This window comes from Sarcophilus harrisii, chromosome 2, assembly GCF_902635505.1.
Source record: "Sarcophilus harrisii chromosome 2, mSarHar1.11, whole genome shotgun sequence".
Lineage (NCBI taxonomy): Eukaryota > Metazoa > Chordata > Mammalia > Dasyuromorphia > Dasyuridae > Sarcophilus > Sarcophilus harrisii.
The window spans coordinates 236,043,974-236,057,505 of NC_045427.1; the positions used below are offsets into that span (position 1 = coordinate 236,043,974).

Genomic DNA, 13,532 nt, shown 5'->3' on the forward strand with positions numbered 1-13,532 from the left:
ACCTCCTAGACTGTTTGTGGAGTGGGGGTTTGAGTCTAGGAAGACAGAGTGAACCTCAGCTGATTAAGAACACCAAGCCCAGTTGTACGGCTGAGATGAGGCTGTGGGAGAGAAGAAACCAGCACCTGGTGAGTGTAGAAACAGCTGGGTAGAAGCATTGCTGCCTATGGACACTTGCAGGAGGGTAGAGCTCTTTGATTAGGGTTCCTTGTCAAAATGGAGAGCTGAAGGGAAGCTTAAGGCACTCTCACCTGACTCCACAATTAGAGGTGCTTATACCAATACCTCTTATTAAAAAAAAAAAAAAAAAAAAAAAAAAAAAAGTGAACGGGCAAAGAAGAAAGAACCCCACCATTGAAACATATTTTGGAACCGGGATTCATCTTTAAAGAAGGAACTTTAGTTTAAAAAAAAAAAAGCTTCTACCCCAGAGTAACTTTAAAAAAAAAAAGAATTCAAAAACCAAATGAAAGACATTGAAGAAAAACTGAAGAAAAAATTTAAAACCATCCAAAAAAAATTATGAAAAAAGTTAAGCAGTTAGAAAAGGAGGTACAGAATCTCAAAGATGAAAATAACTCTTTGAAATTTGGAATTGGGTAAGAAGTCTATGAAGCTATAAAAGACCAAGAAATAACAAAACATTATAAAGAATAAGAAAATAGTACAGAATGTGAAACATATCATAAGAACAACAACAGATCTGGAGAACAGATCAAGAAAAGAAAATATAAGAATAATTGGATTGCCAGAAAGTTGTGACTAAAAAAGATTCTTGACACAATAATGCAGGAAATAATCCTAGAAAATTATCCCAGAGTGATGAAACATGAGGGGAAAGTAGAAATAGAAAAAAAAATAAAAAATCCACCAGTCACCACCTCAATGAGATCCTTTGTGGAAAACACAAAGAAATATTATTGCCAGATTTCAAAACCTCTAGATCAAGAGAAAATTTTGCAAGAAACAAGAAAAAACCAATTCAAATACACTAAAGCTACAATTAGAATTGTACAAGATTTAGCAGTGGCTACAATAAAAGATCTGAGGTCTTGGAATCATATCTACAGACAAGCAAAAGAACTAGGTCTAAAGCCAAAAATAAAATACCCAGCAAAATTATCTATAATTTTGAATGTGAAAAAAGACATCTAATGAACTTGCAGATTTTTCAGGACTTTATATCAAACAAACCTGAAATTAACAGAAAATTTAACATATAAGAGCCAGTGTCAAAGATCAGTTTTAAGAAATTCAGCATGGATAAATCGTTTGGATTTTTTACATGGAAATGTATGTTTTATGTTTAAGATTTACATCAACAGTAGGGTAAGCTTAAAAGAAAGATTGTCAGAGTAAAGATAAAAAATGTAATTGAGTGACACTAATGAGATGCAGAGAAAGAATAGACAAAAAGTCATTAGAGGGGAGGGGAGGGGAGGACTTGTAGTTCTGAAAACATACTTATATTAGGAATGGGTTCAATAGACAACATTACATATATACCATGAAGGGTATAACACCCTCCAAAATCTAAAGAAATAGGAATGGATAGTAGATGGGGAAGCAAAGGGTGAGGGAAGACAACAAGGGAGAGATCCCTGGATGGAAGGAGAGTAAGTAATTATAAGCCTCGTTATGTAGCAGAATTTTAATGAATCAGCAGGGAAACGAAAGATGTGTGTGTGTGTGTGTGTGTATAGCAACATGTGTATATATCAATAATTATGGCCTGCCTAGGGGCAAGGAAGGGTAAAAAGCAGGGGAAAATAAAGTTTAAAAGGTGTACAGCAGAGAACAAAAAGAACAATTTATAAGGAAGTAAAGAAAAAATGGACAGCTCATGAATATAATTTCTTCTAAATATATATATATATTCTTAAATTGGTATTTGTTGTTATATATTTTGAATTCTCTCTGATGTTCTGATGGGCACGTGATAATATTGTCTTTTCCTTTGTTTCATTTTGTTTTGTATTGCTTTTTTGTTTTTCTTTTTTCTTATTCTGTTTCTTCAAATAAAATAAATTTAGGGAGGAAAAAAGAAAACTAGTCAACAAGTTTGTATACCTACTAAGAAGATTGAATGAGAGGCTCATAACAATGTGATTGTCACTTGCAGGAAAATGCTATTCTGTCAACATCGGTGCTTATGCTCTTAACTTGATGAAATCATAGAAAAATTGTGTGAAGACTTGGAGACTCTTATCATCAATGTGCCAAAAGAGGACAAACTTATAATTCTGGGTTATTTTAATGCAATAATAGGCTCAGACTACCAGTCATGGCAAGGAGTACTTGGGAAGAATGGAGTTAGAAAGAGCAATAGCAGGGATTATTTACTATTGAAGACTTGTATGACCTCATCACCAATGCTGTCTTAAATTTGCCTAAATACAATAAAACTTCATGGATGTACTCTCACAGTAAATATTGGCATTTAATATACTCCATAATTGTAAGAAGAGACAGGATGTGAGAGTGACAAAAGTAATGTGTGGCACAAAATGCTGGACCCATTATAGACTTATCCTTTCCAAGCTAAATATTCTCATTCAACAAAAGCAGCATCTCCAAGGCAAAATATCTACCAGAACATTTTCAGTCTATAGCTTAGAGTCCTTCTCTGAGAGGGAACAATTTGTTGCCAACCTGGAGGGTTAAGTTGAGCCAACACACAGTTAACAACAATGGAGCAGGAAAAGAGTGGGCAGTTTTCAGATATTTGGTGTATATGGGTGCATCACATTTGCTCACCTGGGTCAGAACATTTGAAAACATCAAAACTGATCTGATGAAAATGTTGGGTAAATTCAGAAGTTGCTAAATGAAAAAACAAGAATTTCACAGTGTGTGAAGCAACATTTAATGTCATCAAAAGTAAAGTATAAGTGAAACAGAGAGATGCAGGATTCCTGATTCAGTATGAAAACAGATGAAATTTAATTTTATGATGATAGTAACAATCCAAAACACATTTGTAATTTGAACTGCCCACAAATTAGTACTAATAGAATCAGAATTAATGTGTAATTATTTCATGAATTTCATATGATTTGCATATGAAAAATGCTTAGGGGAAAGGTCAATTGTGTGCTAGCTAATAGAAAAAGAAATATTACTAGTTTCTGTTAACTTGTCTTAAAATGCTTTCTTAACTCATTTTTTCTTTGGTATTTTTGACTTGAATGCAGAATAAGACATGTGTCTTTTAATATGATGAATGTGGGATTTTGCTTTAATTGAACATGCATATTTATTACAAGGATTTTGTCCTTTATTTCTTAATTTCTTTTTTTTTTTTTTTGAAGGTCGTAAATAGAAAGTAGGAACATAGAAAAACAGGAAGAAAGAAAGTATAGGGGAGTGGGAAGGAGGAAAACTGGAATTTTTTTAAAAATGCACAGAAAAGTACAGAACAAAGCACCAAAGGCAATATAATCAAATGGAAGATAATTTATAATATATTTTTTAAAAAAAAGTTCTAAAAGAGTTTGGGGTACCATTCTTTTTCTGTTACACAGTATATATGAAAATGCTCATTTTACTTGATATTAAGAAAAAAAATTAACTGCTTTGACTTCCATGATTACATTATACTTGTTCGCCCATCCTTCTTTCTACCAGTAACAATCTCTTATTGATTCTCTTTCTCTTGTTACCTAATGAAATCAAATATAAACTTTCTCCCTTAGTTTGTCTTTAGGGAATTTCATATATTCTCCTTGCTTTCTCCTCATGTTTGGAGATGGATTTCGAAATCCTTTGGACTTCCTTGAACTCTATAACTGGATTATCAACATTTTCAGGTGTATGTTCTTCCATTGCTTCAAACTGAATATATTTAAAATTGAATCACTTACCTCCCAACAGAGCCTTATTATTGACCTTTCTATTTCTAGTAAGGGTACTATCTTTATGTTTCAACAGAATGATGTAACCTAGCCTTGAAAGCTAAGTCAACTTTGATCATTTCTCACCCTTATCTCCCACATTGACAAGGCAATCTAATTCTTGTGATTTTTCCTTTATACTATCTCTTATATCTCTCTTTTCCTTTCTGTTGCCACTGACAACCTTAGTTCAGGGATTTCTTTCATCACTCTACTGAAAAAGTTTCCTAACTGTTCTCTCTTTTCTATTACATATAGGTAAGGAAATCCTGAAATTCAAATTATGTATTATAATAGTTACTAGTAGTTGTGACTCAGAAGATAAAGCACTTAATGAAGAAATAGTATTGCATGTAAATTTTGCCAGACCAAAATTGAGAAGTGTAAACAAATGAAACTTATTTTTAACTGAATACAATATTGACATCTAAATAAAATTCCTCTGGGGGTGAGAGGATCACTAATATAGTTTAGGGTTTTTTTGGTATTCTATTCCATAGGATAGGCTGGCGTGTTTTTTTTTTTTTTTTTTCAGATTAGAGAAGCAGTATTTCATATATATATATAATCAGCTACCCATCAAATGTCTTTTTCTTTGTGAATCTAAATGGATTCATGAAATTTTTGATTCTCTCCATGAATAAAGATCAGCTTTATAATGTACACAGACTTTGCTCAAAGATCACTATTATAGAAGAACTCACTGTTAACATGGAGAAGTGACCCTTGATCTTGTCCTTATCATGCCAGGAGAGCTGAAAAGGTAGGAGGAAGATGAAGAAAGGGTTTTGTATTCCTTCCAACTTTCTTCTCCAGGTTAAAATTTTGTCACTATTTTATGAACTTTATGGAATTATTTCTAAGACTTTCACTTTATTGGTAGCCCTTCTATGATTGCTGCCAACACAACATTGCCTTTTATATAATGTGGTCCCTAGAACTAAACATAGTTCTGGTCTGATTAGGGCAAAAGACAGGACTTTCAGTTCCCTAATTCTGGATACTTTGCTCCTCTTTAGGGTGCACTCAAATATTCACATAGGAATCCCAATATAACCGAAAGAGGTTCACCATCCTACTCTCATCCTAAGCCCAACATATATCTAATCAATTATCAAATAATTAATACCTCCATAATATTTCTCTTCTCTATTCTAAGACAGCCCATACCTAACTTCAAGCCATATCACCTCTGAATTAGAATATTGCAATACCTTCCTAATTGATCTCACTATCTTAAGTATCTCCCCATTCCATCCCATTCACTGCCTAATTGGCTGTGTGGTTTTTCTACTGCACAGAATTATGTCATCTCTTTGTTAATAAGCTCCAATACTATTCCTTACCCTCAGAATCAAATATACTTTCTTCTATTTGACATTTCAGTTCTTCCCAACCTAGCCACATCTCATTTTTCTTGCCATCTTAACATATAACTCCAAACCCCAAGGTCTTCTTGTTATTTTACACACATAATACTATCATCTTGGGTTTTCCTCATATCTATAATGTTTACTTTCCTCACTTGCAGTCTTAGAATACCTATTTTTTTTTTTCCAAGACCCAGCTCAAGTGATCTTATTCATGGAACTTTTTTTTCCCTTGAATCTCCCAACTGCCTTAATTCCCTTCCTCACATACTTACATTTTAATCTGTTTTGTATGTGCTTTCTATGTATCCATACAGGTTTATTATATGTTCATGTTGATTCCAGTTAGAATGCAAGGTCCTTGAGAACAGAGATCATTTTTTTTTCTGAATTGTGAGACTACTAGCACACTGGTTGGTGTGTTGTAGGCACTTCTAAATAGTTATTCATAGATACAATCTAAAACTACATTAGCTTTGAGTATTATATAGCAAACATTATTGACTCCTTGTAGTCTATTGGATTTTTTTTTTAAATGAAATTCTGTTAGGATACATAAGCATCCATAATTTGCTTTCTAATATTAACTTAATTTTAAGGTTTATGAAACTAAGGTGTGGAGAGGTTAAATAAATTTCCCAGAATTACACAGTGTCTGAGGTAGTATTCAAATTCAAGTCTTCTTAAGTCTCAAATTCTATCCAGGGTGCCACCATGCTTTCTCATAAGAGTCTATGGTGATCAGACAACTCAGTTGTCTGAAGAAAAATATAATTTCTAGGAATAAGAAGATGATAGTCTTGTTTTACACTACTCTGATTAAATCACATATGGGTTATTGTATTCAGCTCTGAGTGAAAATTTCACAGACAAATTTGAAGGAAAAAAAAACCCTTAAAATTAAGAGCTAGTAAATTTGTTCTTATTGAAGTGTTCACACTGATATTGGATGGTATCTTATTGAGTGTGTTGTGGTGATTTTTTTCACATATGGCTTATGTGTTAACTGAGGTGCTTTCAAATTCTAAAATTCTGTGGTTCTTAGTGAAATATGGGAAAATGAATAGCTAAAGAGGAGAAAGATGAGGCAAGAAAAGGGCATTTATGCTAAGTAGAAGATGTTTATGAAATCTTTTCATTTTTAAAACTGAAGTGAATGTCAAAGAGCAAACAATTAAGTACTTTATTATTATTACTATAAGATTTACTCTGGTGAAAAACTACAAAATGTATTCATATATTCACAACAGTATGTCATGTGAGAACATAGTGGCAGTGAGACTAGGACTAGGGACCAGATTTTTTTTCAAAATGATAATAATTACTAAATGATTTGTTAATTAAAGGTTTCTTAAACCACTGAGGAATTTGTGGTAATACTGGGTTTTATATGATGTTAGCATATGACATTAATTACTTACCATAAACTCTATAGTAGTTTTACTATACTGTGTTAAATTAAAGCTGTAGCCTTAATGGGACAGCATTATTAAAAAGAGTTATTGATTATAGCTGGATTGATTTCGTAGAATAAGGTAATTTAGAATAATACAATTTTACTGTTTGGTTTTAGTCTTGAGATATATGAATTGTGTTATATTATTATATGTCATTTTTCAGTTGGAACATAACTCCATGACTCCATTTGGGGTTTTCTTGGCAAAATACTAGAGTGGTTTGCCATTTCCTTCTCCATAGATGAGGCAACTGAGACAAAAAGGGTTAAATACTTGCCCAAGGTCAGATAACTAGTAAATACTAAATACATATTTGAACTGATGAATGTAACCAACTCCAGGGCTGGCACTTTATTCATTGTGCCACTTTACTGCCTGATAGATACAAATTAGTTTTAAAAGATTTGACACTGGCTTGGGCAATGTTTTTCTTTCCTACCTCTTCTCATTTATTCCAAAGTAAATTCTTCATCCTGCCTCCTCCCCACCCTCTTTTTCTTTGATAGATGAATAAAAAGATAGTTACAGAGACTGACAAAACAGACCCGCAGGCATGCATGCATGCATATTCTGTTTGCTGTTAATACAGCAGCCAAGCTGCCCTGGACTAGTGGTACCACCTGGTGGTTACATCGTGGGAAATTATCTGATTTACCCTTGTGTGTCAGTTCATCTGACATGCTACATTTTTTTCTTTCTTTTCTACAACTACTTAGAGCTTAATTCATTCACCTCAGATAATCTCTCAAGGTAGACTCATATGACCCTTTCTTCTGAATTAAATACCCTTAGCGAAACACTGCTTGTTTGACTTGCTTTTGCTGGCCTCCTCCAATTTGGAATGCTAAGATTATTTTTCTTTCTTTTTTCCCCTTAACTTTTCTTCCTTGTTTAATTACTGTTGCTATTTTCATTTCATATATAATAATATAGATGATATATTTATTCTTAACATGCTTTTGTATACTAGTCTGAAAATTCTATTTAATATATTTGTTTTTGTGGAAATGGGTCTTCAGAGCTTAAAAAAAACCACATTGAGTTACAGGTATGCTTTTGAATCATAATACATAATTCAGAACTGACTGTAAATATGTCCATAATTCCTAGTTGTCCACATTGGACCTGTGGCAAATGAAATATTTAAGTTTTTAAGTTTGAGCTTTTATTGCTTCTCTCTCTGCTTTCCTTTCATCTGTTTTTCACTGATGATGATATAGGGCATTTAGTACAGTAAATTGTTGAGTGTCAGTGAGCAGGCTTGCCAAATTTTGTGCACTGTGTATATAGATAAAAAAGTCTTCAGGGCAGTGAGATGGGATTACCAGAGATTTATACCTACTGTTTGGAATGAAAGGGAATCCTAAATGTAAGCAACACTCTTGCATTTCCATTTTCTTCCCTCAGGATCACACTGGTATTGATACCTTCACAAATATACTATCTATGTTAATTCCTTATTGTTTCTCTTAAAATAGCACTTAGCAGGAATATAACTTTTAGGATAAAAGAAAACAAAAATTCTAAATTTCATTTAATTTTTAGTGCAACAGAAAGAGCACTGATAGAGTATTAGGAAAACTAGATTCTTATTTGTTAGGACAATGACTTGTATACTTACTTAAATTTCCTGAACTGAAGTCCAGGAATGGAATGATTTCTCATTTTTTAAAAAGGGGATTCTTATTAGATGACTTTAGTAATATAATAATATAGTGTGCTTTGTAAAGCATTCATAGATATTATTTCATTTGGTTTTCTCAATGACCTGTGAACTAGGTGCTAATATTATCCCCATTTTACAGATGGGGAAATTGAGGCTGAGAGGTTAAGTGACTTGCACAGGGTCACACAGCTAAGTAAGTGTCTGAAGTAGGATCATTCTGTAATTTTTTATTTCTTCATAACATTGTATCACAGTTATTCCATGAATAAGGGGTGGTAAAATGGCAAAGATTAATGAAAATGGGGAAAGGTGATCATAGATCAGAGTCTAGATGATTGCTTGAATTCTTTTTTTTTTAACCTGTCTAAAGTGAAAATATCAAAAACAGAAGAGATATTATGAATAAATACACAATTGTTCTTTTTTTCTTCCCTTAGTTCTTATTAAGATTTTAATTCTTTTTTTTTTTCTTCTGAACTTTGAAACTAAAAAAAAAAAAAAGTCATATTGGCTATTGAATGAACTATATTTTCGTTAAACAGTATGGGTTTTCTAAAAATGTATGTCCCTTTATATTAATTTTTATCTTTCATAATGTTTAAAGAATTAAAATAAATGGGAATTTACATGATTGTTCTTGAATGTCGTTAGCTTTTAGGTTGGGAAAAACTTAAGTAGAATTAAGTATACTTTGGGATATTTTTTTTTCTTTTTTTTTAAATAATATTTTTTTTATTTTCAAAAAAAATATGCAAAGATAGTTTTCAACATTCACCCTTGCAAAATCTTGTGTTCCAAAATTTTTTCCCTTCCTTCCCCAAACCTCCCCCAGACAGCTTTTAATCCTATATGTATTAAACATGTGTAATTCTATATATATATATTTCTACAATTATCATGCTGCACAAAAAAAAAAAAAATCAGATCAAAAAGGGAAAAAATGAGAAAGAGAACAAAAACAAGCCAACAACAACAAAAAAAGGTGAAAATACTATGTAACGATCCACATTTATTCCCCACAATCCTTTTTCTGGATACAGATGGCTCTCCCATCACAAGTTTATTAGAATTGGTCTGAATTACTTCATTGTTGAAAAGAGTCACATCCATCAGAATTATTCATTACATAATCTTGTTATTGCTATGTATTATTGCTGTGTACAATGTTCTCTTGGTTCTACTCGCTTTATTTAGCTCAATTCATGTAAGTCTTTTCAGGCCTTTCTGAAATCAACCTGCTGATCATTTATTGTAGAACAATAATATTCCATACCATTCATATACCATAATTTGTTCAATCATTCCCCAGCTGATGGGCATCCACTCAGTTTCCAGTTCCTTGCCACTATAAAAAGGGTTGCAACAAACATTTTTGCATATGTGGGTCCTTTTCCATTTCTTATGCTCTCTTTGGGATACAGGCCCAGTAGAGACACTGCTGGATCAAAGAGTATGTATGATTGGATAACTCTTTGGACATAGTTCCAAATTGCTTTCCAGAAAGGTTGGATCCATTCACAGCTCCACCAACAACATATTAGTGTCCCAGTTTTTCCATATCCCCTCCAACATTTGTCATTATCTTTTCCTGTCATCTTAGCCAATCTGAGAAGTATGTAGTGGTAGCTCAGTTGCCTTAATTTGCATTTCTCTGATCAATAATGATTTAGAATTTTTTCATATGACCAGAAGTGGTTTTCTTTGTCTGAAAATTATCTGTTCATATTCTTTGGCCATTTATCGATTTATAGTGGCTTGTATTCTTATAAATTTAAGTCCATTCTCTATATTTTAGAAATGAGGTCTTTATCAGAACCCTTGGATGTAAAATTCCACATTCTTCCCTCCCCCAGTTTTCTGCTTCCCTTCTAATCTTGTCTGAATTAGTTTTGTTTGTACAAAACCTTTTTAATTTAATATAATAAAAATTATTGATTTTGCATTTCATAATGTACTCTAGTTTTTCTTTGGCCTTAAATTTTGTCCTTCTCCACAGATCTGAGAGGTAGACCATCCTTTGTTCTCCTAATTTGCTTTAGTATCACTTTTTATGTCTAAATCATGAACCCATTTCAACCTCATCTTGATATAAAGTGGTAGGTGTTGGTCAATGCCTAGTTTCTGCCATACCATTTTCCAATTTTCCCAGCAGTTTTTGTCAAATAATGAATTCTTATTCCATACTCTGGGATTTTTTAGCATTGCAAAATTCTATATCTAGTCAGGCCTTTTAAGCTTATTAGCTAAAACCTCCTATTTATGAAGAGGAACAGTCTTTTATTAATTTTTGTTTTATAGCCCAAAGATAGGACCTTTCATATGACCTAATGAAAGACCCAAGAGCAGGGAGATACCTATTTATTGAATATTAATTCATTCAGTTCCCTACAACATTATGCATATGACAGGTACTTGATAGATTTTTGCTAAAAGAAGGCATGAAAGAAAGTAAAAATTTGAGAATGACTAGGAAAATATCCATTTTCTTATTATTAAAGGGTTATCTATCTCTCCATTTCTTAAGTCGAATGGAATTTTGTTTAAAAAAAAAAACAAAAACTCCAGTCTTATCATTTCTTTACATCTTTATGAAGAATTTGAAACAATATTGTTAAGGTACAGAGTATTGTGTATGCAGTTATATTTCGTGGTTATTCAATCAAATTTACCATTTACCTTTGAGATATTTTCACAACTCCAGGGGGAAAAAGTTTAAGTCCAATTTTCTCCTTTTAGAGAAATTGAAAACTCCTTTTTATGTAAACATGTAAGGTTAAAGCAAGCTAAAATACAAATTTAATTTTATGCTTCTTAGTTTGTTATGTGAATAATTTTTCATATGATCTTATTTTTTTGTCTTCTAAATCATAATGTAGTTGACACTTAAGCATATCAGTTTTCTCCCCTTAAGTTTTGTGAAGCTAAATTCAATAGAATTTAAATACCCCCCCAAAAAAAAACTCATACTAGTTCTCAGTATGTATTCAGAAATGCTAATATGAGTTATGATATAAAGTATACTTTCCAACAAGCAAAGCCTGACTTATCAAAAAAAAAAAAAGTGAACAAAAATTCAATGTGTGGTGTTGTAGCCTTGGTTTTTGTCTTATTTGTTTATTTAGTAATTTGTACTGGTTCTTCATGTTCTTAGGAAAAATTAGTAATGTCAAAATCTCATTGATAGTAACCATTTTTACATAACTGAGTATGTAGGTTAACATTGTTATACAATACATTTGTCCTTTTCAAATGCTTTTGCTCTCATTTCTCTTTTCAGTTCATTTTTATTAATCTTTGATTTCCCCTTTTTAAAATTATCCTTTCCTTTAGCCTTTTTCATCATGAAAATTTATCTTACTTTTCCTCTTTACTTATTTATACCTTTGTAAACATCATTCAGATATTAGTCTTTTGCACACAAAGAAAACAATCTCTTTAATATTATTTAATGTTACTACTACTATAAATTTTTCATTCAAGGTAAGTAATTTTTGTATGATCATTTTAATTCATACACTGTTGGGGACAACATTGAAACTGGAACGATTTGGCCATTTCAAAATAATTTTATTTTAAGATCATGGCCAAACATGCAGATATTTATTGGTAAAAACAAAATGAAATCATTTTAATTGTAATATCTTTTCTTACTCCACAAAGAAAACTTACTAAAACAAAGTATTGCAATTGTTTTTTATAGGGAGAAAAAAATGAAAATTCAAGATATCAAAAATAATATTAAAGAAGCTATAGAGGTAAGTATACAATCTATTCCCTTTTTTATTTCAAACAATGCTATTTAACTGATTGTTTACTGAAATGTTTGTTTTACCTGTTTTCAGACAATAGTGACAGCAATGGGAAATTTGGCACCTCCAGTTGAGCTAGCCAATCCAGAGAATCAGTTTCGAATTGACTACATTTTAAACTTAGCTAACCAGATAGACTTTGACTTCCCACCAGTAAGTAAAGCTTTTATTTAATCTATGCCAGAGTTTCCATTGGTTACATTACTTGAGGGTTTTTTAAAATGTGTAGTTATATAATACATTGTGTTATAATTTTGATACAGGGCACTCCCAAGAAAGGAAATTCCCTCTACCTATACAAATTAATACCTTTTCTGAAACACATAACATCTCTTAGGTCACTGAGATGTTAAATGATTTTTCCAGTGTGACACAACCAATATGTCTCCTAGGTTCAGCTTGAATCTAGGTCTTCCTGATTTTAAGGCCAGCTTTATCTTCTTGTTTCTCTGTGTAATATGCACGCATGAGATCTGAATTTCTTCAACTAAACAGCAAATATCCCCTGGGAGAATTTTTTTCCAATTTTTTTTTAGAATTTGCATAATGTTTTAACTGTAAAGTGGTTTATTTTAATGACTAGCTTTAGAAAAAAGTTTTTGAACAAGCCTTGGATTTGGAATCATGGGATTGAATCCCAGCAGTGTTATTTACTATCTGTGTAGCTTTGAACAAGTTTTATCCTCCTTAGCTTTCACTAACCTCTTTTGTAAAATGAGGGAGTTAGATTTACAGGGCCTCTTCCAACTTAAAAGCTACCTATGTTGTACTGTGACATATAAATTATTGGGTCAGGTATTATGAATATAGTTTACATAGTATAAACATTTTTATCATTGAGAGAGTCATTTTTACTCTCTTAATCAGCCTCATAATAAACACAGAGGGCCTTGATCTCTTTCCATCCATGATCTCTTTCCATCCATTTGTCATCTGGTGTTAATCTAGATCATTTAGTTCTACCAAATCGTGGCTTCAAGATAGTAGCATTTTTATTTTAGTTCAACAAATATTTAAGGTCCTATTATTTGAAAGCACTTGGGATAGTAATTTCTAAAAAATTTCTAATATAGGTAAAATTGACAACTGCTAATCTCACTGGGAGCACTGTCTCATTTGGGGATGCCCAGGACTCAGCTAGAAACCAATTTTTTTCATCACAGTGTCTGAAGGATAACACCAAACATCTGTTTGAAGATTGGTTATATTCATTGTTGTTTTAATGTTTCTGGAGCAACCATGTATTTTTCATATTCTTAAAAACAATGCCCACTACCTTCTTCTTGTATTGAATCAACTGAGTAGAGAAAAGAAGAACCTGATTATTTTCTTTCAGT

The 13,532-nt window shown here is 32.1% G+C and overlaps 1 protein-coding gene across 1 annotated transcript in view; it reads left to right on the plus strand.

Annotated features, from left to right (window-relative positions):
• Positions 1–13,532, plus strand: part of GNAS (GNAS complex locus) — a 158,663-nt gene that overhangs the window by 59,126 nt on the left and 86,005 nt on the right. Inside the window, exons 4-5 of the mRNA XM_031951690.1 lie at positions 12,091–12,141; positions 12,229–12,348. Coding sequence (XP_031807550.1) covers positions 12,091–12,141; positions 12,229–12,348 — 171 coding nt within the window. The remainder of the gene's footprint in view (positions 1–12,090; positions 12,142–12,228; positions 12,349–13,532) is intronic.